The following is a 27,574-nucleotide window of genomic DNA, read 5'->3' as shown; positions in this document are numbered from 1 at the left end:
CTTCAGGTTAATGGGTACGTTCATAGATTTCTGATACGGGCACACGTGTTTTCTGCGATGTATTTACTCATGCATACGTGGGATTCGGGCACGGTCTGCGTCTGATGAGGTAGAGAAAGCACGAAGCGTACCTATGTGTACAGTCATCCCTCGCTTTCCGGAATTTCGCAAAAAAAAGCGTGACTTATGACTGAGGGGACGAATTCCACATATGTTGCGTTAGGTTCGCATTTACGAATTTTAAATCTCTAAATCATATTTTAAGGGGGGGGGGGGGGCGAGGGAAAAACAATCAATGCACGGTCTGCTCTTTGTCCGAGAGTGCATGTCATGCCGAGATATTTTCCGTCGGAACGCATCTTCAATTATATAACAGAAGTCAATGGGGAAATAGGGTTCGCTATACGGAAAACAACAATTCACGAACGTATTTGTTCCGTGAATCGAGGGATACCCGTACGGCCCTTCCGTCATTCCACTGCTGGATGAGACACCCGCCTCGCGACCCATGAGGTCCTTGGCGGTTGACCGATTTAATCACGCCGGTCAGTGTAGAAGGCAAAAGCCTGGCATCACAGATATGAAAGCATAGAAGTACGGTACAACCATGGATGTTGCGTGACCCGTGTTTGAATTTGGAGCCGGTGGAGATATCGAATTGCCGTGGATTTAATAATGATATTAATAAATAACCAAACAAGAAACTATCCGCTTAATCTTCATTAAGGTCAGAGGAAGACTCGTGCATTTGGAAGGGGACCAAACCGTGACATTTCACGGACTTTGGGTCTGTTTCACTGACGGCCGCTTGCGGGTTCGTGCAGAGATCAGGTCCGTAATGGGATGCGGGCGTGTGCATGCGGGCGCATTTATACAAGAATGCACGTGGGTGCCTGTGTGTGTGCGCGTGTGTGTATGTAATGGCAAAAACAACCCCCTACCTCCTCGTGGTGCCGGACGGCAACGTTGTGATGGGCAGTACCTTGGAGGGATGGCCAATTTAAATTGTCCCTTTCCCTTCATGGCGTTTGTAACCACCACAGCGGCCAAATGGGGGCTCTGGACGGGTGCAAGGGGCTGGTAACCCCTCCACCTTAATTTAACTACCACTAAATTACGATGCAAAAAACGTATTAAGCTTGTGCCGGAGGCCCCGGGGGGACAGGTGTCTATGACGTCTCCTGGCCAAACCCCATTTGGCGGAGCCAGGAGACTAAATTTTTACCCTCGGGGCTCCTCCAGAAACAACAAAAAGCCACTACGGATGGCCACGTGGAATGTTCGAACGCTCACTGCGGAGGAGAGGCTGCCACTCCTCTATCGGGAGCTGGACCGGTACCGCCTGGATCTCTGTGGTATTCAGGAGATCCGGTGGTCCGGCTCTGGCTCCTGCCGCCATGAGGGGTGGAAAGTCCTCTACTCGGGGCAGGAGACTGCCAAACAACAGGGAGTTGCTCTTCTTCTGAACAAAAGAATGAAGGAGGCATGGGAGAGTGGCGGTGAGGTGAATGAAGCTGTAAGCCCCAATCTACTTTGGGCTCGCCTTCCCATCAACCAGAGGCGATGAGTGGTGGTCGTGGTTACTTATGCCCCTACCAAAGATGAACATCCGTGGAGGGATGCAGGCAAGGCCGATGAGTCAGATGCCTTCTACGACCTCCTGTCAATGGTGCTGGCTAAAGTGGCCCCTCGGGATAGAGTCATCTTGTTGGGTGACTTTAATGCCCGAGTTGGTCAGGATGCTAGGACCTGGTCTGGAGTGATTGGAAGACATGGGCCAGATCAGCTCAATAACAACGGTAGGAGGCTGCTAGATTTGTGTGCAGCACATGGCCTTGTAATTACCAACACTCTGTCCCGGCATCGGCGCATCCACACAACATGATGGATGCATGCCAGGTCCAATCAAGAACATCTGCTGGACTACATAGTGACGGAACAGCGGATGTGGGCCCATGTCCTTGACACCAGGCCCTACCGTGGAGCTGATCTGCCCACTGTCCATCGACTTGTCATCTGTAAGATGTGCCTGCCATTCTTCCACTCCGGTGGTGGGTGTACACCCAGGACCACATTCAAACCCATAGTGGCATTGTCTCAGCTAGCTGATGAAAGTTGCAAGCGATAATTTTATCATCGCTTGCGGCTGGGGTTGGCATCGTCCCCCACTCTTCATGATGTCAAGGGGAAATGGGCGAGGTTTAGGACTGTGGCTCATGCAGCTGCAATGACTGCTTTGGGTACGCGGTCCAGACCTCCTCAGAGACCCTGGCTGACAGAGGAGGTGTTCAGGCTGGCTGAGAAAAAGTGACAGGCCCACTCTCATCGTCTACAGCATCCCACGTCAGAGAATGAGGAGGCTTACCGCAGCCATCGCTCGGAGGTTCGGAGAGCTGTGAGGCGCTGCAAGGATGGGTGGTGGTCGCGGGTTGCTGAGGAGATGGAGTCTGCCTCAATGGCCCGCGATCACAAATCGCTTTTTAATTCCATAAAAAGTAATCTGAAGCGCTACACCTATTACCATCATTAAGGGAAAAGAATGGTGATCCAATCTCCGACACCCAGGAAAAGGTTTGCAGATTTGCTGAGCATTTCTGTGAGGTCCTGGGGGAGGGGAAATCCCTCAGCCTGGAAAACATCGTAGGACAAAGTGGGGATGACCCTTCTGAGGCTGCGGTGCCTCATATATTGGACGAAGAAGTCACCCCCTGTGAGTGGCGGGCTGAGGTGCCATCTGTTGAAGAAGTACTGAAGGCGATCCAGAGCCTGAGACCAGGAAAGGCACCGGGCAGAGATGATCTCCCAAGCGAAATGCTGAGGGAGGGTGGCGTTTGTGCACAGACTGCCCTATATGACATCGTAACAACAGTCTGGACCACTGGACGGGTTCCGCAGGATTGGAAGGATGCCCTGGTGGTCCCCCTTTTTAAGGGGGGCCGCACAGTCTGTAACAACTACCGGGGCATCTCACTCCTCAGTGTGCCGGCAAAGGTCCTGGCAAGGACTATTCAACATCGCCATGCCAGGCACGCTGAGGAGAGGCTTGCGGAGCACCAATGCGGTTTCAGGAAAGGGCGGTCCTGCACAGATGCCATATTTTCTGTCCGTCTGCTACAGCAGAGGTGTAGAGAATTCCAACAAAACTTACCATCAGCTCCACCAAAACTAAGCACCTGCTTGGGTATTTTGTTACATCTGGGCAGTGTGCTCATGACCTGCTCCGTTTTGACAGCAGATGTCTCACTCCGAATCAGTCGAGTGACAGTGGACTTGCCGATGACTGGTACCAGCGGTGTCAATATCGGCCTACTGGGCAATTGGGGGCAGTTGCCCTCCAACAACAACGAAGGGGGGAGGAGCCACGCTCACAACAACGAGCGGAGCGCCGGGTGGCTAAAGCATAGCAAGTTGGCACAGTAGGGAGCACAGGTGGTGCATCAGCCAGTCACTCATTCAGTCGATCCGTAGCACCTGGGTCTGCCCCGTGACCTCCTGCCAGCGGGCATTCGACACTTCACGTGGCCTCAACGTGCCCACAGTCTGGCACAAGCGTCGGGGTGACGTCACCGCCACTTAGTGGCGAATGGCGGTTGTTGTTGTTGTGTAATGGGGAGCGGTAGTGTAGCGGTCAGTGCACTGCGCTACAAACTCAGTGACACGAGTTCGATTCCCGTTCACAATCAACACCAGTGACGATTATCTGAACCGGTCCTGGTCCTCCCCTAGGTCGACTCAGGTTCAAATGAGTACCTGGTGCGATGTGTAAAAACATTACCACTAGAGAGACAAAGGCCGCCGGGCGTGGTGCGGGCCCCCCACCCCCTTGTGTGCCGTTCCGGCTTTCAAAGATGCTCGCTAACAGCACAAATCGGTGGATCCGGGGACAATTTGTCGCAATGGGGTTGATTGACTAATTAATTCACGATGCATCATCGACCGTGACTCGCTCCTTCCCACAAGCGTGGGGCGGGCTCGAAGTGTTCTCCAAAAAGGAATCCTCCCGCACCCTCCATCCTCGATCCACCTGTCATGCTGGGGAATGAGTCATTGGATACATTTTTAATGGACGTGTGTGTGTGTGGGTGTAGGGCATCCCCTAGGTCGACTCAGCGTCAAATGAGTACCTGGTGCTGTGTAAACATCGCCACTGGGGAGACAAAGGCGGAACTGAACTCCCCCCCCCCCTCCTGCGTGCCCCCCTCTGCACGTACCCCTCCCTCCATCCCTACCTGTCCAACGGGACTCACCTGTCCGTTGTATGATTTAGCAAACGTGGCTCGCGCCTGGGACAATGGTGTAACTTATAGAGCGGATGAACAAGACGTTACCAATGAAGCCAAACTAATTCCTGGAACCAGGACCACATTATCCTCGCCCTGTCTAACATCGGCAGGTCACCAGCATTGATTCAAGCAAGTCTGCTGATGAGACACTGCATGTCAAAACCGGTTCAGAGTTTGCTTGTCTTGAAACAATGCTGCTGAAATCGTGCACTCCCGAGGAAGATGCCCGTCCGGCTGACGGGTCGTGTAAGAAATTACTTTATTTTTAGTTCACGTGTAAAGACATCGCGTATGCGAAGAAGACATCAATCGTGCAGTTCATTCATTCCTGGAACATCGTTCCGGACTGTTCCGTCTGCGATTAGGCAATGGTCCCAGGTACAGCAGTACGCGCTACATAGGCGCGGTCAGAGTGAAACAGCAGCAGCAGCAATGGCTTGATGATGATGATAAGATGGGATTGCCACTTTCGTTCTTAATGACAGAAATAGTTGCAACCTAACGAACCAGGGTGTAACGATTCACTCCCAGCGAACTGTCGAAATTCGAATCCAGAATCGATTTATTTGAAATTGTTTTGAAACAAAAGACCGTGGCGAATGTAGCGGCCACTAGTGGTTGCAGGAGTCACGTGCAGTGGGTGTCACGAGGCATGAGCAAACCAAGCAAAAAAAAAGATTGAACTCGACCAGCGATACGTCGAATCAAATCGTTCACACGCGTGTGGATTTTACCCTCCACTACACCGGGGTGATCAAACGAAAAGCAATTGTAAAGTGGTAACGTTTGTTCACGTGAGCACTTGATTTCTTTGGCTATGCCGGGTGGAGGGTGTACGACGCAACATTTGGCATTGTTAGGACACTTGGACGATCCGAATCCCAAAAAACTAAAATTATTGATCAAGCCCAAGCTAATAAATGATACGCAAAGTGCATCGTTACACCCCTCTAATGTAGACACAGTATAGACCCAGACAGCTCAACAGAGGTTTTATTTTAAAGATCGAGAAGTCATCACCACCGCACCTCACCAACGCCTCCAACCCTCTGCCAGATCATGAATCTGCGACAGGGTGGACACTCGACCCCCGAGACCCGCCCTAAGATTAAATAGAGTAAAAATAACGGCCACGTAATTTGAAACACGAAATTCACGTGGCCGGGAGAACGCTGAGGTGGGAGACGCTAAGCCGTCAACGCTAAAAGACCTGAGTTCGAATGCAGGTGTCAGCCGCTTTCTGTGACTAAGGCGAGTTTTTCAAGTGTAGCGAATTGGTGGCCTCATAACGCACGCACGCACGCGCAATGTCTTTTGATGTTGCACGTCATTGGAGTGACACTGTCGGTTTGGCCGTCGTGTGGTGAACGTTACTCCCGCAACAGTGGCAGAGTGCTCGCTTCCCGAGTGTGTGATCTCAGAATTAGCTCCGTGATATCCGCTTCCACGGACCGCCCTGCGATGGGATTCTAAGGCTCGTGACGCGTCACCGGTGGCACGATCGGGACAACGTTGCAGGAGAGGACAAAAAAACACCAAAACAAAATCGAGAATCGAGTGACAACAATCGTGACTTATTTTTTGACGCCCTTGGATTTGCTGCTGCTGTTGCTACTCTAAGGAACGTGGCTGCTGCTGCTGCTGTTGCTGATTATGTTGTTGTTGTTGCTCCTGCTGCCAGAGAATGTTGTGGCTGTTGCCACTGTTGAGCACGTGGCTGTCTCTGCTGCCGTCACTGCTGCTACTGCTGCTGCTCGTGTTGACAATGCTGTGGCTGATGCCGCACGCGTACGCTACTATTGCTACCGTATCGCCCGAGCAGCTCACGAGCTATGTCGGGGCCATAGCTGCTCCTGCTCCTGCTGCTGTTGCTGTTGCAGAGGCAGCAGTTGCTGCTGCTGTTGCTTCTGCTGCAGTCGCATCTGTTATTACCGTTGCTGCTGCTGCTGGTTGTGCTGCTTTTGCAGGATGCAGCAGTTACTCTCTATTCTTGTTGCTGCTGCTGTTGCTACTTCTGCTGCCGGTGCAACAGTTTGTTCCTGCTGCTGCTGCCCCTGTCACTGCCGCCCGCCCCTGGTCGACGCTGCTCCACCGCCACCAGCGCTATCTTCGCGCTACATTCTTAGGCGCCTTGTCCCACTCGTGAATTCGCTGCTGCTGCTGCTTCTGCTGCTTCTTGTGCCGCCGTCCCCTCTTCATCTTCTCCGTGACGGCGGCGGAGGTGGCGGCGGCGGCGGCGGCGGCGGCGCCGTAGCGGAAGACGCTCGCTCGGCCGTGCCTCTTGAGGCAGTCGCTCGCGGCGGAGAGGACGAGGGCGACGCGGCGGTCGAGAGCCGCGAGGTGCCCCTCGGGCAGCAGCGGGGCCACGGGGTCGGCGGCGCCGCTCTCGCGCATCAGCGAGCTGAGCAGCAGCGGCGCGCGCGACACCAGCGACAGGCGCGACAGCGTGGAGCGACGCACGCTGCCCGCGGGGGGTGGAGGCAGGGGGGGGCACGGGTGGGTGGAGGAGGGGGAGAGGGGTGGAGCGGGAGGGTGATGGGACGGGAGGATGGAGCGGGAGGGTGGGGGAGGTGGGAGGGAGGGTGCGGGGAGCGGGGGAGGGTGGCAGTGATGATGATGATATGACTGTTACTAATATTACTACTACTACACATTATCTGTTGACGATACTGCTCCGTTGTCAGAAGTGCACAAGCACTGTACAATGGACAAAGCAACTCAACGCCGGTTATCCAGCACTGTGGAGGCAGAAGCAGGGGTTGGTGGAGCACACACGGATGTTGTGAAAACTCCCTTCTCACGGGCGTCGAGGTGGTGGCATACCATGGACTGACTAATCGCCATCTGCTTCCATCAGCACGGAGATCGAGTGATGCTCCCTCGCACATCTAAACATTAAAACGTGTACTCTAAATCAGGGGTGGGGAACCTTTTTTCTGCCAAGGGCCATTTGGATATTTTTTATAACATTATTCGCGGGCCATACAAAATTATCAACTTAAATATTAGACTGTTATATTTTGTCAAAAATTTAATTAACTCACCCCTAATGTGATGGCTGGAACTGCTTCTCTTTGGCGAGGCGTGTGATGATGTTAGCTGGTGTTGATGATGTTAGCTGGTATTGATGATGTTAGCTGGTATTGATGATGTTAGCTGGTATTGATGATGTTAGCTGGTATTGATGATGTTGTTGCTACTCGCAACTGCTTTCCCAGGTTTGCTCCTGGATTTATTGAATTTCGAGTCTCGCCTGCGGTTGCCTTGGCAGGGCCACACCAAATAATTTCGCGGGCCTCATACGGCCCGCGGGCCGGACGTTTCCCACCCCTGCTCTAAATGGACGTTCATGAATGTGGAGGGAAAACCAGAGGACCTGGAGAAAAATCCACTCGACCACGGGGAGAGAAACATGCAAACTCCGACTAAACAGGTACCACCAGGTAAGGCCCACTGAGCTATGTAGCTCCTTTTTCAGAAACGACCTGTCCACAAATGATAGCTCAACGAATTGGCTTATCGTGTGGAAATTTATAGCAGCCAAATACTTACAACGCACGTTTCTAAATGTGGAGGGGAAAACTGTAAGAACTGGAGATAAATCCACGCGATCACGGGGAGCGAGACGCGCAAACTACAAATATACAACAGGCGTCAGGGTCGGGAGCGAGCCAACGACCTCCTGTATACCAAGCGAGGTAGTTAACATCTCCTAGCAATCGTGGCAGGACCCTCCTAAATCTGGACGAGGTTAAAAAAAAACTTGTAAATCGTAGGTTGTAAAATATGGATCAGCCAAAATACTCAATTCCCTCCATTGGCTTGCAAGTGGCGTGATTACTCTGGGCCCTGATGCAAGGGATGACATTGGGCCATCTCTTTCCAATCCCCCGTGGCCTTCGCAGCCCGGCGTCTCGAGCTTCTCCGACCCGGGGCCCCTGGTGCAGTTGCACCGCCTTTGCACTCGAGAGCTACGCCACTGACTGGCTACCAATCCGAGATTGATTTCAAAACCACACCACCTTCATTATCCGCCATCAAGTTATCACTGCCACCCTCCGAAAAAAAATACTTTATTATTATTCGCGTGTTTGACTAATGTGTTAAGTTTGCGGTTATCCGTGTTTCTACTGTAACCACGGTTGCAGCGTCCGTGCCTCTGCAGCAAAGATGACTGGCAGCCCCTGGGGCGCTACCCAGTCATCAAGAGAGGGGGGTGACGATGATGATGGTTACATTTTGACTCAAAACCTTCGTGACTGCAGGAAATCATATTCTATGGTTCTTTCGGGAAAGTATTTTTTTTACCGAAAGAACCATCATAGAAGATGATGATGGTGAAATGGTGATGATAACAAAAAAGTTAAGGCGCAGCCTTGCAACTGCTCGCTTAACGCCACTGCTCTGGCGGAAGCTCTAGAGTTGTGGGTGTGGTCAGGGCTGTCCATTTGGGGGGGAGGTGCGGGGCCTGGGGCGAACCCCACACCGTCTGCCCCCCCCCCCTCCCCAGACGCCTTCAGAACAAACCGGGAGTATTACATCTCACACCGTGACGTCGAGGCGTGCCCCACGCTCCCCAAAGTGCGGGGCCTGGGGCGGGCGCCCCCCCTCCGATGATTCGCCATACCCTAGGGACGCCTCTGGCTTTGCCTGATGCGTGTCACGTGGCACCTTTTTCAGTTCTATACGAGCGAGCCAAACCAATGAAAATTATGCGTTCACTGAGAAATTAATTGATGTGATAAGACACTGACGGTGACCCACGATCTGTCTACTGCTATATGAAGGCCTCCCTCCCCCACCCCCAAGCCGTGTCTGTCATGTGGGTTTTTTGACCATACTTCACCACGATGGTCAGTGTGGGTTGGTGAATCTGGGGGAAGGCCCAGATATTAATCGCCATCGATGTTAACCACAGTCCGGAATCGAACTCGTGTTGTCCGGATTCACAGCGCGTTTTGTTAACAACTGCCCCACCGCTCGCTCTATGTATTGATGTATTCCACGTGATGGAAATGGAGGTGCTCACATCGATTGAAGGTGAGATGACAATGATCGTAACGAGTGGTGATGTTGAATGTGGCAGAGGCGATCATAACGATGACACTGATGATGATTACAACAGTGGCGAGGATGATAAAGTCACATATGATGATTACAACACTGGCGAGGATGATGACGACACATATGATGATGATAACACTGGTGGTGGTGGTGATGAAGATGTTCACTTACACGCAGCACTGGATGAGTGGTGCCAGGATGGATATTTCATCATGCGAGTGCTTCCCGAACCTGGGGCATAGACACACGGGCGGGGTATTATGCAGGCAGTCTCGCATCAACTCACCCCGTACAAACTTACCCACCCATAAACTCACCCATCCACCAACTCATCCACTCACCCACCAACCCACACAGCCTATCCATCTGTTTGACCCTCTCTCCATCCGTATGTCCGTCCATCCAATCCTCCGTCGACACTTCTCTCTATCCATTCACCTGTCCGTCCATGCATCTGTCCATCCGTCTCTCTGTCCTACCATCCATCCGTCTATCGACCTGCTCACATGACACCTCTGTCCCTCTAACCCCCCCCCGCGTACCCGCGTCCGTTGTCCAGGTGAAGGAGGAACGTGTTGTTGCCGAACTTCTCGAACGTCTCGTAGTGGTGTCTGTCCATGTTCCCTGCACGCCGCAGACAGAGCCGAGTGTTGCCCGGTGGCAGTTTACGCCCCCCGAGCACCGAACGAGCCGGCCACACCGCCTCGCCTGAATGAGCTCCGTGCACGGAAGAGGCCGGGAGGTGGCAGGGGTGGGGAACCTTTTTTTTCCTGCCAAGGGCCATTTGGATATTTATATAACATCATTCGCGGGCCATGCAAAATGATCAACTTAAAAATTAGCCTTGTTATATTTGGTCAAACATTTCATGAACTCACCCCTAATGTGATGGCTGGAACTGCTTCTCTTTGGTGAGGCGTGTGGTGATGTTAGCTGGTATTGATGTTAGCTGGTATTGATGATGTTAGCTGGTATTGGTGATGTTAGCTGGTATTGATGTTGTTAGCTGGTATTGATGATGTTAGCTGTTGTTGATGTTAGCTGGTATTGATGATGTTAGCTGGTATTGATGATGTTAGCTGGTATTGATGATGTTAGCTGGTATTGATGATGTTAGCTGGTATTCATGATGTTAGCTGGTGTTGATGATGTTAGCTGGTGTTGATGATGTTAGCTGGTATTGATGATGTTAGCTGGTGTTGATGATGTTAGCTGGTATTGATGATGTTAGCTGGTATTGATGATGTTAGCTGGTATTGATGATGTTAGCTGGTGTTGATGATGTTAGCTGGTGTTGATGATGTTAGCTGGTATTGGTGATGTTAGCTGGTATTGATGATGTTAGCTGGTATTGATGATGTTAGCTGGTATTGACGATGTTAGCTGGTGTTGATGATGTTAGCTGGTATTGATGATGTTAGCTGGTGTTGATGATGTTAGCTGGTGTTGATGATGTTAGCTGGTATTGGTGATGTTAGCTGGTATTGATGATGTTAGCTGGTATTGATGATGTTAGCTGGTATTGACGATGTTAGCTGGTGTTGATGATGTTAGCTGGTATTGATGATGTTAGCTGGTGTTGATGATGTTAGCTGGTATTGATGATGTTAGCAGGTATTGATGATGTTAACTGGTATTGATGATGTTAGCTGGTATTGATGTTAGCTGGTATTGGTGATGTTAGCTGGTATTGATGATGTTAGCTGGTATTGATGATGTTAGCTGGTGTTGACGATGTTAGCTGGTGTTGACGATGTTAGCTGGTATTGATGATGTTAGCTGGTATTGATGATGTTAGCTGGTATTGATGATGTTAGCTGGTATCGATGATGTTAGCTGGTATTGATGATGTTAGCTGGTATTGATGATGTTAGCTGGTATTGATGATGTTAGCTGGTATTGATGATGTTAGCTGGTATTGATGATGTTAGCTGGTATTGATGTTAGCTGGTATTGATGTTAGCTGGTATTGATGATGTTAGCTGGTATTGATGATGTTAGCTGGTATTTATGATGTTGCTGCTACTCGCAACTGCTTTTCCAGGTTTGCTCCTAGATTTATTGAATTTCGAGTCCCGCCTGCGGTTGCCTTGGCAGGGCCACACCAAATGATTCCGCGGGCCTCATACGGCCAGCGGGCCGGACGTTCCCCACCCCTGCTCTAAACGATCACCCCCAGGTGACGTCTCCACATGCAAGCCTGTGTGATACTGGCGTTGGACAGCAAGAGGGCGAGTGTTAAGATTTGGGTTTAGGGGCAGGGCCACGCTTAGTGGGGGGGGGGGGGGGGGGCACGGGGTGGGGGACAATGCCCCGCCCAAACTGGCTACGTTTATGAATTTTTTTTCAGTAGTTTACAATTAAGATGAAAAAAAACCCATTCATTATATGCACCCGCGATACCGAATGTGATGGACGAAGCGAACCTCTGCCCCTTCTTCTGTCGCGCCGTACGTAGCCAACCGTGCTAATCGGAGGTGCGGGGTGGGGAGGGGGGAGGACAACAGGGAGGATAGTTCTTGGGTTTATGTACGGCTCGAGCTTGAGCTATGGGTGTCATTGTGATGACGATTCGGGCTAGCTGAAGGCGTAGGCCCGTGGTTGCATCAGTTAGGGTTACGCACAAGGTGATGGCGGCGGTTTAGAGGTATATCGTGTTGGGGTTCAAGCCTCGTGGTAGGGCTCGGGTTAAGAACGAGACCTCGTGGTGCTCCTGGGCTCGGTCGAGAGCCGCAGGTCTCTTACCCGTGGAGGCATCACCATTTGGGCGACACGAAGCCTATTTATTGGGGGGGAAAGGCGCAGGCTGTGGGCATGGACACCGTTCAGGAGAAACTGCGTATGTGCACGGATCCATCGGTGCCAGCCGCGTTGCGGTGAATGCACGGCTAAACGCCCCATTGCGTGGAGTCATAGACAGATCAATTCCTTGTGTTGTGGCCTGAGCAACCATCGTTGTGTTTATGGCACAGGGGAGGTGGAGGAGGTGGGGGGGGGGGAGGACAGAAGTGGTCTTAATGGGGGGGTTGCCCCCCCATCCAAAATATTGAGAACAACCGGTGTAGAGTTAGGCTAGGGTTATAGGTATGGTGTTCGGGTGGATGTAGGGGCTGGTTCCAGCTATGTGGCCCAGGCGAGTCACAGTGCTAGGGCTAGAGCAGCATTCTTCACTAATTTTCAGAGGTGGGGGGGCACCTTCGCCGATAAGACATCAGCGTGAGGGCCGCCACGCGTTTGAAACCATCAGTGTTTGACAGCAGCACGATGGGGTGCGTCAAAGCCGCTTCAAAGGCCACCAGTGGCCTGCGGGCCTTGCAGTGAACGACACTGGGCTTAGAGGGGAGGCCCAGGGCCGAATTAAGCTAGCGCGGGGCCTGTAGCACATGTTATAAAGGGGGGCCAATTTAAAGAAAAAACAGATAAATATTAAAACGCAAATCTTTTAACTTGAATAGTAAAGTAATTGTATTTTTAATTTGCTTTGCAGCCAGGTAATACAAATCGCTAACCTTAAACACCCTAGTCGTTCGTAAAAATTGAAGGCGGTATAGCACTATAGTCATAGAGCAAGTGCAGAATCACTGAGCCGGAATTGATAGCTTGAAAGCGTTTACCACGGGGCCCTTGAAAGTGCGGGGCCCATAGCATTATGTCGCTACTTTTGCTCCGGGGATAATTGGGCACTGGGGAGGCCTAGGCAGGCCTTGCCTGTGAGGAAGTCGAAGATGCTCATGTCGACGACGTCCAGGAGCCGCGTGCCGGAGTTGTACGGCGGCGTCCGCTTCACGTCGTCGCAGTAACCGGGGTCAACCTCCCAGCTGAGCCGCCACCCGCCACACACGACCACACCACGCAAAGATCCCCCGCGTAGCCTTGTACACACTGTTGGGCCAAGTGCTGCTCGCGAGTGGCGTCTATGAAGGCCGGCACGGCACACGAGGGGGTGGGTGGCCAGCACCACGCCCGGCCCCCTTTGTCTCCCTAGTGGCGATGTTTACACACCGCACCAGGTACTCATTTGATGCTGAGTCGACCGGGTGGCAGGACTGGTTCAGATAATCTGCAGCCAGGAATTCAGCCAGCTAGCCAAAACTTGGGTATAATTGTAAGGCCTTGTGTAATATATAAAACAGATATATGTTTTAAAAAATAAATATTTCTATAACAAAAATAATTTTAAAGCTTTAAAATCTTCGGGCCCATTCATTGACAAAAGTGTCTACTTTGTCCAAGTGGTCCGTCTGTGCGGCCACTACCGTCTCCTCTCATCGGCGCAATCACTCGGCCTCTCTCTCACCGCACTCACTCGGCCCATCTCTCACCACACTCACTCGGCCCCTCTCTCTCACCGCACTCACTCGGCCTCCCTCTCACCACACTCACTCGGCCTCTCTCTCACCGCACTCACTCGGCCCCTCTCTCTCACCGCACTCACTCGGCCCCTCTCTCTCACCACACTCACTCGGCCCCTCTCACTCACCGCACTCACTCGGCCTCTCTCTCTCACCGCACTCACTCGGCCCCTCTCTCACCGCAACTCACTCGGCCCCTCTCTCTCACCGCAACTCACTCGGCCCCTCTCTCTCACCGCACTCACTCGGCCTCTCTCTCACCGCAACTCACTCGGCCTCTCTCTCACCGCACTCACTCGGCCTTGCGCCGCTTGTTGTACGACCGACGCCACGGGTTGCGCCAGGACTTGCGCGGCGCCTCGGCCGTGTCGGGCAGGAAGGCGGCCAGAGAGGCCTCCAGGTGGTCGGGTCGCCCGCACAGCGCGTGCTCCGTGGAGCAGTAGTACGAGCACTCGCCGTAGAAGCACACGTTGTTGGCTTTGGAGAGAAGGACACGGGGCGAGGGTTCGACGCTGTGGTTAGACATACGTGCGTGCGTGTTTGTACGTGTGTGTATGAGAGGGCGTGTAACGGTTAGCGCGCTGCACTACGAACCCCGAGTTCGATTCCCGCTCACGGCCTCCACTAGTGACGATTAACTGAACCGGTCCTGGGCATCATCTAGGTCTACTCAGCCTCAAATGAGTGCCTGGTGCGATGTGTAAACATTGCCAGTGGGGAGACAAAGGCAGCCGGGCGTGATGCTGGCCACCTACCCCCTCGTGTGCCGTGTTGGCCTTCATAGGTGCTTACTAACAGCACTTGCCCTAAAAGTATGTCGAGGCTATATGGGGGGGGGGGGTCTTAGTATTTGTGTCCACGCGTGGGGAGCGGTGGTGTAGCAGTTAGCGTACTGCGCTACCAACCCGGCGCTGACAAGACACAAAGATCCCCCGTATAGCCTTCACAGCCTGTCGGGGCAAGTGCTGTTCGCGAGCGGCACCGATGAAGGCCGGCGTGGCACACGAGGGAAGTGGGTGGCCAGCACCACGCCAGGGCCGCCTTTGTCTCCCCAGTGGCGATGTTTACTACACAACGCGCACCGGGTGAACATTCGAGCCTAGGGGAATCGGCCCAGAACCCGTTCAGACAAAAGTCACCGGTGGTGGCCGTGAGCGAGGATCGGAAGTCGGGGGGGGGGGAGGGGGGTCACCTCCAGCGAGAATCGCCGAGCACCTGGAGAGATGAAGAACGTCTTGAGGAGCTTCTTGTCCTTGCTGATGTCGCGGACTTCCCGCGTGAGGTTGAGGAGCCTCCCAGAGACGGGCGGGACGCGGCGAAAGTCCAGGATCCTGGGCGGGGCGGGCGGGGAGGGGGGGGCACACGGGGCAGACACAACCCCCCGGCTCGAGCGCGTCTCTCGCCGCTTCAAAAGTGCCGCTTGTTGCTGACCGCCTGGCATTCTGCGAGCTATTGGGCCCGCCCCCTTCTGTGCTCGGCGACCGTGACGTCGCCGAGCACAGAAGGGCACATTTTTGCTTCAGCAACAAACAAAAAAAACTTCTTCGGCAAAAAAAAAATGTTTCTTGCTGTGTTTTTTTTTCCCACCTGATGACGATGATTGCTCGTGTTGCAATCGAAACGTCGTGATTTATTTTATTTTCTACCTTACGCGACTTTACCGAAAGTACCAAAGAGTGTTGTGATTGTAATTCACTCTGGACGCCGCGGTTGCTCCCAGCGGCAGCGGCGTCGATGTTTGAACAGAGAGGCTCGGGTCACGCTGGACCAGCCCGGGGGGGTTTGCCGCTTCGACAACATGCTGTGGCGAAACATTTGGGGACGACGGCCGAAAGATTAAAATTGTTATTCATTGTCAACGTGGTCAAACACATCCGCGTCTCTTTACTCTGGGCGTGTGTCTGTGTGTGTCTGTGTGGTGTGAATGTGTGTGTCTGTGTGTGTATGTCTGTGTCTGTGTGTGTATGTCTGTGTGTCTGTGTGTGTCTGTGTGGTGTGAATGTGTGTCTGTGTATGTCTGTGTGTGTCTGCGCACATGTGTGTCTGCGCGTGTGTGTGTCTGTGTGTGTATGTCTGTGTGTCTGTGTGTGTCTGTGTGGTGTGAATGTGTGTCTGCGCGCGTGTGTGTCTGTGTGTGTCTGCACGTGTGTGTGTGTCTGGTGTGTCTGCGCGTGTGTGTGTCTGTGTGTGTATGTCTGTGTGTCTGTGTGTGTCTGTGTGGTGTGAATGTGTGTCTGCGCGTGTGTGTCTGTGTGTGTCTGCACGTGTCTGTGTGTATCTGTGTGGTGTGAATGTGTGTCTGCGCGCGTGTGTGTCTGTGTGTGTCTGCACGTGTGTGTGTGTCTGGTGTGTCTGCGCGCGTGTGTGTTTGTGTGGTGTGAATGTGTTTCTGCGCGCGTGTGTGTCTGTGTGTATCTGCACGTGTGTGTGTGTCTGGTGTGTCTGCGCGTGTGTGTGTCTGTGTGTGTATGTATGTGTGCCTGTGTGTGTCTGTCTGTGTGTGTCTGCGCGCGTGTGTGTCTGTGTGTGTCTGTGTGTGTCTGTGTGGTGTGAATGTGTGTGTCTGTGTGTGTATGTCTGTTTGTCTGTGTGTGTATGTCTGTGTCTGGTGTGTCTGCGCGTGTGTGTGTCTGTGTGTCTGTGTGTGTATGTCTGTGTGTCTGTGTGTGTCTGCGCGTGTGTGTGTCTGTGTGTCTGTGTGTGTCTGCGCGCGTGTGTGTCTGTGTGTGTGTCTGTGTGGTGTGAATGTGTGTCTGCGCGCACGTGTGTCTGTGTGTGTGTCTGCACGTGTGTGTGTGTGTGTCTGGTGTCTTCTGCACGTGTGTATGTCTGTGTGTCTGTGTGTGTATGTCTGTGTGTCTGGTGTGTCTGCGCGTGTGTGTGTCTGTGTGTCTGTGTGTGTATGTCTGTGTGTCTGTGTGTGTCTGTGTGGTGTGAATGTGTGTCTGTGGGGTGTGAATGTGTGTCTGCACGTGTGTGTGTGTCTGGTGTGTCTGCACGTGTGTGTGTGTCTGTGTGTGTCTGCACGTGTGTGTGTGTGTCTGGTGTGTCTGCGCGTGTGTGTGTCTGGTGTGTCTGCGCGTGTGTGTGTCTATGTGTGTCTGCGTGCGCGTGTGTGTGGGGAACGGTGGTGTAGCGGTTAGCGCTACGCTGCGCCACGAACATGGCATCCCGGGTTCGATTCCCGCTCACGGTCAACACCACCAGTGACGATTATCTGAACCGGTCCCGGGCCTCCCCTAGGTCGACTCAGCCTTAAATGAGTACCTGGTGCGGTGTGTAAACATCGCCACTGGGGAGACAAAGGCGACCGGGCGTGGTTTTGACCCCGACACCCCATGGTGTGCCGTGCCGCCCTTCATAGGTGCTGCTCGCTAACAGCACTTGCCCCAACAGTCTGTTTGAAGGCTATACGGGGGATCTTTGTTGTGTACATGTGTCTGTGTGCATGCTGATTGCCATTGTACAGCGGTAAAAATGAATTCTCTTTTTTGACTATACAAATTAAAGTCACGTTTCCACTGGTTTGTGACTAAATCCAGCCGGCCGAAATAATTAAGTCCTTCCCGTCCTCTCCATAAACTTCAAAGGGCCAATCAGCCTCATCTTCAGCAAAGCTGGTATTCATTGTCTAAGCTCAGCTCAGGCAGCAGCAGCAGACATCAAAGACAAAGATCCCCCGTGTAGCCTTAACAGACTGTTGGGGCAAGTGCTGCTCGCGAGCTCCTATCAAGGCCGGCACGGCACACGAGGCGGTGGGGGGTGGCCAGCACCACGCACGGCCGCCTTTGTCTTCCGCGAGTCGCGATGGTCCTCACATCGCACCCGGGTGCTCCACTGAGGCTGAGTCGACCTAGGGGAGGCCCAGGAGCTGGTTCACATAATCGTCACTCGGTGTTGGTGGCCGTGAGCGGGAATCGAACTGGGATCGCCGGATTGGCAGCGCAGTGCGCTCACCCGCAGCAGCAGAGATCTAATATTGTTGTAACACACACACACTCACACCTCGTCTGAGACCACCCGAGCCCTCTCTCCCTTCCCTAGAGGTGGAATAATAATGGTCGTGATTGGGCTCTGTGTGTGGGTGGAATGTGACCGTTGTCTTGGCAGGAGATTAGAGGAAATTGGCAGAGCCTGTGCCAGTCCGTGAACCTTGCATCCTCATCATCCATCACGTGTGTTGCTCGCCGTGTGCCTGTGTGTGTGGGTATGTGTGTATATGTGTGTATATAAGTGTGTATATTAGTGTGTGTATGTGTCTGGGAAGCGGTGGTGTAGCGGTTAGCGCGCTGCGCTATCAATCCGGCATTCCGGGTTCGATTCCCACTCACGGCCAACATCAGCGACGATTATCTGAACCGGTCTCGGGCCTCCCCTAGGTGGACTCAGCCTTAAATGAGTACCTGGTGCGGTGTGTAAACATCGCCACTGGGGAGACAAAGGCGTTCGGGCGTGGTGCTGGCCACCCACCCCCTCGTGTACCGTTCCGGCCTTCATAGGTGCTCGCTAACAGCACTTGCCCCTACAGTCTGTTAAGGCTATACGGGGGATCTTTATATTTTTATATGTATACACACGTTGTGCGTGGTGAGCACGTGTGTGTGTGTGTCAGGGGAGAGCGGTGGTGCAGCGGTTAGCGCTGCACTGCGCCACAAACCCGGCGACCCGAATTCAATTCCCGCTCACGGCCACCACCAAGTGACGATTATCTGAACCGGTCCCGGGCCTCTCCTAGGTGGACTCAGCCTCAAATGAGTACCTGGTGCGGTGCGTAGTAATCACTGCCACTCGGGAGACAAAGGCGACCGGGCGCGCTGCCGGCCACCCACCCCCTCGTGTGCCGTGCTTGCGAATAGCACTTGCCCCAACAGTCTGTTGAAGGCTATACGGGGGATGTTTGTATTTGTATGTGTGTGCATATACAGCCACCCCCACGCCCTCACCTGTCCAGGTGGAAGGCTGCGATCTCTGCGTTGTGTCGCTCAAAGTCGGAGAAGTAAAAAAAATCCGGGGAGGTCTCCTGGTCCCGATTCTGTCTGGCGACACACAATGTGGTGGTGGTGGTGGGTGGTGGTGGGTGGTGATGATAGTGGTGGTGATGGTGATGATGGTGGTGGGTGGTGGGTGGTGGTGGGTGGTGGGTGGTGATGGTGATGATGGTGGTGGTGGTGGTGTAGGTAGTGGTGGTGGTGATGGTGATGATGGCGGTGGTGGTGATGGTGATGATGGTGGTGGTGGTGATGGTGATGATGGTGGTGGTGTAGGTAGTGGTGATGGTGATGATGGTGGTGGTGATGGTGATGATGGTGGTGGTGGTCATCATCAACGCTTATCATCGTCATCGATGTTATAAGTGTCATTATTTTCATAATCGATTATGTCTTATCATCATCTGAGACCATCATGATGCTCATGGCATTGATGATGATGAAACGGATGATGATGATGATGATCATGACCATGACATTGATTCTCATGCCATTACTGACAATGATGATACTGATGGATGATGATGATGACACTGATGGATGATGATGGCCATGAAATCGATGATTAAATTAACAATAATAACAATTATGGTGACATTAATGATTATGGCCATGACAATCGATAATGACCATTGTTCACGGTGACGTTAATGATGATGACGACATGATGATCATAATGACGCGTATGCTGATGATGATGATCATGGGCTGAGTCAACCGATATGTAAACTAGAAACTAAACTAAAGCGACCCGAGCGGTCACAATGACAGCTCAACGAAGTGGCTCGTCACCACGTGGAAATGTACAGCAGCCAAAGACGCCAAACGCCACGTGACGTTCATTCTAAATGTGGAGGGGACAAAAAAACCGGAGGACCCGGAGAAACATCCACGCGACCACGGGGAGAGAGAGAGAGACACCGCAAACTCCACAAATACAGCAGGGCGTCAGGGTCGGGAGCCAACCCACGCGACCTCTTGTACACCGGGAGAGATGGTTAACATCTCGCCACCGTACTAGATGCGGTGTGCCGACTCAAGTCTTACTTCATGGGCTTGAGCAGGGCCAGTCCCCCATTCTCCAGCGACATCACGAGCTTCAGCTGCGTGCCGCCCGGCTTCATCACTGCGGCCGGGGGTGCACGCGCACGTGTGTGTGTGTACATGTGTGTGTGTGTGTGTACATGTGAGTGTGTGGGTGTGTGTGTGTACATGTGTGTGTGTGTACATGTGTGTGTGCACATGTGAGTGAGTGTGTGTGTACATGTGAGTGTGTGTGTGTACGTGTGTGAGTGTGTGTGTGTGTGTACATGTGTATGTGTGTATGTGCGTGGGGAACGGTTGTGCAGTGATTATCGCGCTGCGCTACGAACCCGAAGACCTCAGTTCGATTCCCGAAGCACTAATTACCGCGACCCATAGCAGGCACCACTAATTACCGCGACCCATAGCAGGCACCACTAATTACCGCGACCCATAGCAGGCACCACTAATTACCGCGACCCATAGCAGGCACCACTAATTACCGCGACCCATAGCAGGCACCACTAATTACCGCGACCCATAGCAGGCACCACTAATTACCGCGACCCATAGCAGGCACCACTAATTACCGCGACCCATAGCAGGCACCACTAATTACCGCGACCCATAGCAGGCACCACTAATTACCACGACCCATAGCAGGCACCACTAATTATCGCGACCCATAGCAGGCACCACTAATTAAGACGACCCATAGCAGGCACCACTAATTACCACGACCCATAGCAGGCACCACTAATTACCGCGACCCATAGCAGGGATGTACCGGCGCTCACGAGTCTCTGCTGGGCGAGGTCGCGCAGCAGCTCAGGCAGCGTGGGCGATGCGCGGGGGTAGAGCGCACGCCGCGAGATGCCGCGGTGGAAGCGCAGCCACGCCGGGGCCTCCTCCCCATCAGCCCTCCTGCGTCATCAGCAGAAGCAGCATCAGCAGAAGCAGCATCAGCAGAAGCAGCATCAGCAGAAGCAGCAGCATCATTAGCATCATAATCAGCAGCATCATCATCAACAGCATTATCATCAGCATCATGAGCACAAGCATCATCAGCAGAAACGTCATCAGCAGATGAAGCAGCATCAGCAGTAGCATCATTAGCATCATAATCAGCAGCAGCATCATCATCATCAACAGCATTTTCATCAGCATCATGAGCAGAAGCATCATCAGCAGAAGCATCATCAGCAGAAGCATCATAATCAGCAGCATCATCATCATCAACAACAACATACTCATCAGCATCATGAGCAGAAGCATAATCAGCAGAAGCGTCATCAGCAGAAGCATCAGCATCAGCAGTAGCATCATTAGCATCATAATCAGCAGCATCATCATCAACAGCATTCTCATCAGCATCATGAGCAGCAGCAGCAGTATCATCATCAGCAGCAGCATCAGTAGCAGCAGCATTATCAGCAGTAGCAGCAGCAGCATTATCATCAGCAGTAGCAGCAGCATCAGCAGCATCATTAGCAGTAGCCGACACATCATCTTCAGTTGCATCATTAACAACATCATCATTATTAGAAGCAGCTTCGTCATTGCCATTATCATCTTCCACACAGCTTTTGGCGACCTCTGCATACAGTGTACACACATTGCACGTAAAAACCTTCACATACACACATATATGTACACAAACTTGCATGCATACAAAGTTCCCCCATATATCCCATAACAGACTGTTGGGACAAGTGCTGTTAGCGAGCAAGTACTAAGGTGGGCACGGCACGCGAGGGTTCCGGTAGACCAACACCAGGTGCGCATTTTGAGGCTGAGTCAACCTAGGGGAGGCCCAGGACCGGTTCAGATATTCGCCACTTGCGTTGGTGGCCGTGAGCGCTAACCACTGCGCCACCGCTCCCCGCGACAACACAAAGATAAAGATCCCCCGCATAGCCTTGACAGACTGTTGGGGCAAGAGCTGTTGGCGAGCAGCACCACCTGTGAAAGCCGCTACGGTGCACGAGGCACCACGTCCGATGATTACAAACCGGTACTCATTTGAGGCCGAGTCGACCCAGGGGAGGCCCAGGACCGATTCAGACACTCGTCACCGGGTGTTGGCCACACGCGCACTGTCTCCTCACCACGCTTCTTCTCGCTGCTCTCCGGAGTCAAGCGGCTCAGACGCTGGACTCAAGAGAAGTTCATCATCCCCATCTTCATCATCACCATCATCATCACCATCATCAACGTCGCCCTTGCTCCCCTCCCGCGTAGGGCCCCCGTACAGGGGATGTCTGAACAGCTCCTCCAGCAGAGTTGAGGACGACGATGATGGCGGTGGCGACAACGACAATGATGATGATGGGGGAGGACCAGACGACGAGGTGGAGGCAACTCGATGTGACTTCGCGTCTCCGAATTTGACCTCGCGGTCGGCGATGACGCGGAGCCCTTGTTTCTGATCGCGGTCATAGTCCTGCTGCTGCTGCTGCTGCTGATGGCGATGTTGATTACGCTGCCGCTGGTTCTGCTGATCGTATCGATTCCGCTGCTGCTGGGTGCAGGGACAGTCTCCCGTCGCCTTGTCCCAGACGCTCTCGACGGGAGCCGTGAAGTGCAGGAGGAGGTGCAGCGCGCACGTGGCGAGTAGCACGAGAAGCACGAGCAGCACGCGGAGTCGGCGAGACATCGTGACGCGGGGGGGGGGGGGAGAGGAGGATGGAGAGTGGAGGATGGAGATGGATGGGAGAGGTGTATGTGCGTGGAACTTCTTTCGCGCCGTACGTAGCCAACTGCGCAAATTGGAGGTGCGAGACACCAATGATGAGGGAGATGGAGAGAACAGGAGGCCGTAGGAGAGAGTCGGCAGAGAGTAGTCAGAGTGGGGAAACGAGAGAGACACTGGGGGAGAGGATGAGTGGGGGAGAGAAGAGGAGAGACCGATAGAGAGAGAATGGTTAAAGCGATGGGTAGAGAGAGGGGGGAGGAGAGTGGGGAGAATGAGAGAGGTGGGGGAGGAGATTGGAGGGGTGAATATGGGAAGAGATAAGGAAGAGTGGAGCGAGAGAGAGAGTGGGAGACGGGGGGGGAGAGGGGAGACGGAGAGCCGAGAGAGACGTTTGGGTGGTGGGGGGCTCAGGATATGTGGGGAGAGTAAGGAGCGAGAGCGCCTATATGGGATAGACAGTACAGATAGACTGTATGGATAGCCTATATGGGATAGACAGTACAGATAGACTGTATGGATATCCTATATGTGATAGACAGTACAGGTAGACTGTATGGATATCCTATATGGGATAGACAGTACAGATAGACTGTATGGATATCCTATATGTGATAGACAGTACAGATGGACTGTATAGATATCCTATATGGGATAGACAGTACAGATAGACTGTATGGATATCCTATATGTGATAGACAGTACAGATGGACTGTATAGATATCATATATGGGATAGACAGTACAGATAGACTGTATGGATATCCTATATGGGATAGACAGTACAGATAGACTGTATGGATATCCTATATGGGATAGACAGTACAGATAGACTGTATGGATATCCTATATGGGATAGACAGTACAGATAGACTGTATGGATATCCTATATGGGATAGACAGTACAGATAGACTGTATGGATATCCTATATGGGATAGACAGTACAGATAGACTGTATGGACAGCCTGTAGGCAGATGAGGGTGGATGGAGATGCTGGACCAGGTTCGTCGTAGCATCACCGCCTCCTCCTCCTCGCCCTCCTCCCCGCAGCCGCAGCCAGAGGAGTCTCGCTCCTTGCTCCGCGAGGCCCCAGACATCAACAACAACAACAACGATGACATAAATAACAACAACAATGACAATGGAGGATAACAACGGCGAGGCGACCGTTTAACATCCACCTGTCCGTGGCGTGACAATCCATTCACTCCAAACATCCGCCACCACTGCTGCTGTTGCTGCTGTTGCTGCTGCTGCTGTTGCTGCTGCTGCAGCTGCAGATGCTGCTGCAGCTGCTGTTGGTTTGAATCACGCACGAGCGAGCGTCCACGCGTGATGATGATGGCGATGAATGACGACGGATGATGATGCTGCTGCTGATGGATGATGATGTTACAATCTGTTTGGGTCTCTCGGCGTGTCCATCGCGTGCGTCTCTGCGCTCCCCGCCTCTCCCCACCACTCCCCCCCTGTTTCCTCTCCGCCTCTCCTCTCTCTCCCACCCTCTCTCATTTCTCTCTCCTCTCTCTCTACCCTCTCCCTCCCATTCTCCCCCACCACCCACGTATCCAGCCGTCGCTATGAGGGACTCTGCGATTGTAGCAGAGGCAGTGCGCGTCTCAGTTGCAACAATCATCATCATCATCATCGTCTCCATCACTATGGTCAACATCTTCACTATCACCATTATCACCACCACCACCACTATCACCACCGTCATCATCAACCTGGTCATCATTGTGGTCGCCACCGTCATTGTTACCATCATCACCACCACCACCATGAGTGTCATCATCACCATCATCATTACCATCATCTTCAGTGTCAACGCCACCTGCTGATCGCATTGATGATGATCATCGCATTGATCGCGACGATTGATTGCATTGATGGCGATGATTGCATGCACGATCATGATGATGATGGTTATCGTGATGATGATCGTGATGATTTTATCAGGAGTCGCGTGGCAAAGATGCGCGCGCTCTCGCGAGATCACGTGCCCTCCCATTGTTGCTTGGCAAATGGAGCGAACCATGTGGAGAGACGTAATCAGCGAGCCCCCCCTCCTACTCCCCCCCAACCCTCGCCCCTCACATCTCAACCTGCTCCCTACCCACAGCCATTCCCCGTGCAAGCTCGCCCCGAACACTGGGACGCACGCGCCGCCCTTATTTTTGCATCCAGAAGTAAGCTGCACTTGCAGCGCGATGGCTTCAAAGTTGACTCTCCCCCACCCCACCCCCCATTCTTGACTGCGTCTCACTCCTTCAGGTACATGCACGACATAACGAACGGTACTCGAGCGATGGCATTAGGCATGTGAGTGATAACAAATACGTGGATACTTACACCTCATCCCCATGTTATAGTCTCGCGCGGTCTTCTGGGAGCGCATCTTTAACGTAGCATTGGTCTAATATCAGCACTGGTGGCTGGAGAGCCGAATGGAGTTCAAAAGAACTCGCAAACGAACGCCTTGTCGTGAAAGATCCAACGCAGAAGTCCCCTGCCTGGGCTTGATCTTCCACGAAGCTCACGGTCCACCCCAAAACCGCATCCGCTCTCACAAAACCGTGGCAGCAGATGCGGGAAACCCCTGACGCGCAAATGGAAAGTGGGAAAACTCTGCAGCGTTGCGCGGCTGCGGTCACGAAGGAGACAGACGGTACAACGCACGACGACGCGAGGCCCGGTCCACACATACACGAAGGAGACATCACAGCGATACGGTACTCCGCTGCTGACTCCTCGCGCGGTTATCTGCGCTTGACCACCTGAATGTGAAAGTGTAAGTCGTTGCTCTGCATCTACATCGGGCGTACGACAAGAAGAAGAATATCAGCACAACTTATTATCAGCAGTCGAGGCTTGCTTCAGCCGATTGCTGGTGGACTACCCATGTAAATAGACAAAGAGCCTCTCTCTCTCTCTCAGTGTGTGTGTGTTAGATACGGGCCCTAGTTGAACGCAACGTTATATAGTACAAATCGACCGTCCTCTAGACCTCGCGTTACAGAACGGCCCGCGGAAGCGGATGCCACAGAAGCACCTCTGAGATCCCTTCAAGCGGGCCTCTGGTCCACAGGGTATTGGGGAGTACTTTCCCGCTCGCCCTGGCACACAGAGAGTAGCTTATGTTGGTCACATGACAGTTTATGTTGGTCACATGACAGTTTATGTTGGTCACATGACAGTTTATGTTGGTCACATGACAGTTTATGTTGGTCACATGACAGTTTATGTTGGTCACATGACAGGCAAATCTGTCTTGTGTCTGTTTTCACTTCTCACAGCTGAAATTTAGTCAATTGAGTGCGATTCTGCTAATTAACGACAATAAGACGGAACGATTTAAGCACTGTGCTGTGATCATGACATGCACAGTATGCTGGGTAGTTATCCTTTCACGTTGCGCATTCAGTATGATTTAATAAAATAACCGTGATGACCCTTTCGGAAAACTGTCTTCCGCCTTAAGTAACGTGGAAAGTCCACACGTGCCTCAGGGCCACAAATTGCTGAACGATCAATCGCTGAAGCATCGGTAACGACGAACCCCCATTGATCGTCAGCTCTAAATGTTACCGCAAACTCAGTGAACACAAACCCAGAGACAAACCCCTCGCGCGACGATTGATGTATTTTTTTTTTTACGCAGCCCCCTGATGACCCCGGGATTAAAACCCTCAACTCCTCAGCATTTGAGAACCCAGTTTTTTATCGCGGACGGCCCAAACCTTGATTTTAACTCTTTGTTTCAAGGGTGCCGGCTCACTCAGGTGTCTACTCCCGAGCCACTTGGGGGTGGGGTACCGTGCTCCGTGCGGTGAATCTTAAAGTCAAGGAACTTGTCACAAAATGACGAGAGGGTCAAACAATGAGCGTGCGTCCACGTGGCCACCCCCGCCGTGTGCCACACTGCCGGCCTTCGTAGGTGCTGCTGCTCGCTAACAGCACTTGCCCCAAACAGTCTGTTAAAAGGCTACACGGGGGATCTTTGCCTTTGTGGTGCTGGCCACCTACTACCCTCGTGTGCCACACTGCCGGCCTTCGTAGGTGCTGCTGCCCGCTAACAGCACTTGCCCCAAACAGTCTGTTAAAAGGCTACACGGGGGATCTTTGCCTTTGTGTCTTTTGCTCTGCGTGTCTCTGCGTCTCACTGCCTCTCTCGCCCCCACCGTGTCTCTGTCTCTGCCTCTCTGTGACTGTCTCCGTGTCTCGATGCGTATGTGTATCGTTGCGCGTCTTCACGTCTCTCTCTTCACGTCTAGCTGCCTCTCCCCGCTCGAGCAAATGATGGTGGTGGTGGTGATGGATTAGTGATGGCTCGTGAAGATAATGTCGGTGGATGAGGCTGGAGTGCTGCTGTGTCGCTATATGCGAGTGTTGCTGCTGCTGATGACGATGGTTACTGTTGCTACTCTTGATGGCGATACTTCCTGCTGCCCTAGCTGCTGCTGATTATGATGACAGTGATGATGTCGCTGATGATATGTCTGCTGTTGCCGCTGATGATATGTCTGCTGTTGCCGCTGATGATACCTCCATTGCTGTGCAGATGCTGCTGTTGGTACCTCATCCGCTGCTGCTGCTGCTGTTCCTGCTGCTGATGATGATTGTGCTGCACTTTCTGCTGCTGCTGATGTTTCTGCTGCACCTGTTGCTGCTGTTACTGCTGCTTATGATGATGGTGGTGCTGATGATGGCTGTGTGAGTGCGTGACTCCGCGTCTCACCTGCTGCTGCTGATGGTGGTGGTGCTGATGATGGCTGTGTGCGTGCGTGCGTGACTCCGCGTCTCACCTGCTGTTGCTGCTGCTGAGGCTGCTGCACGCTCACGCAACAATAGCCGCCTTCTCCTCGCGGCCGGGCCCGTGAGATCTTAATTAAAGACTCTCATTACAGCCCCCACCAACTCACCTCCCTCACCTCCCTCCCCCCTAACCCTGACAGGGCACGCCGTGATTAAGCAGTTTCCTTCTTTCCAGCTCCCTCTGTGTGTGTGTGTGCACGCGCGTGTGTTTGTTGCGCGGAGCGGTGGCGCATCGGTTAGCGCGCGGCGCTACGATCCCGGCGACGCGAGTTGGATTCCCGCTGACGGCCAACAACAGTGATTATTATTATTTGGACCGGTCGTGAGCCTCTCCTAGGTCGACTCGGCCTCAAATG

General features: G+C 52.9%; 1 protein-coding gene across 3 annotated transcripts; it reads right to left on the bottom strand.

Annotated features, from left to right (window-relative positions):
* Window positions 1–4,525: 4,525 nt before the first annotated feature.
* On the bottom strand, window positions 4,526–27,306 carry LOC116956868 (extracellular serine/threonine protein kinase FAM20C-like). Of its 3 annotated transcripts, none has more exons than XM_076052585.1 (11): window positions 27,209–27,306; window positions 21,819–23,476; window positions 20,498–20,634; window positions 19,735–19,813; window positions 18,643–18,735; window positions 14,915–15,030; window positions 13,996–14,176; window positions 13,056–13,165; window positions 9,890–9,971; window positions 9,519–9,578; window positions 4,526–6,744 (listed from the first exon to the last, which is right to left on the bottom strand). In XM_076052585.1, the coding sequence occupies exons 2-11, from the start codon at window positions 22,364–22,366 to the stop codon at window positions 6,387–6,389; spliced, it is 1,764 nt and encodes a 587-aa protein (XP_075908700.1). In that variant the 5' UTR covers window positions 22,367–23,476; window positions 27,209–27,306; the 3' UTR covers window positions 4,526–6,386. The 3 variants fall into 3 exon arrangements, with proteins under 3 accessions (XP_075908700.1, XP_075908696.1, XP_075908702.1); XM_076052581.1 differs by lacking the exon at window positions 27,209–27,306 and adding an exon at window positions 24,756–27,177; XM_076052587.1 differs by lacking the exon at window positions 27,209–27,306 and having other exon boundaries at window positions 4,526–6,684; window positions 21,819–23,875.
* Window positions 27,307–27,574: the final 268 nt, after the last annotated feature.

This window comes from Petromyzon marinus, chromosome 3 (genome assembly GCF_048934315.1).
Source record: "Petromyzon marinus isolate PM22_M1 ecotype Great Lakes invasive population chromosome 3, UKy_Petmar_22M1.pri1.0, whole genome shotgun sequence".
In the NCBI taxonomy this organism is placed as follows: Eukaryota; Metazoa; Chordata; class Hyperoartia; order Petromyzontiformes; family Petromyzontidae; genus Petromyzon; species Petromyzon marinus.
Note: the sequence above shows the minus strand (reverse complement) of the source record. Positions and strands in the feature narration are given on the sequence as shown.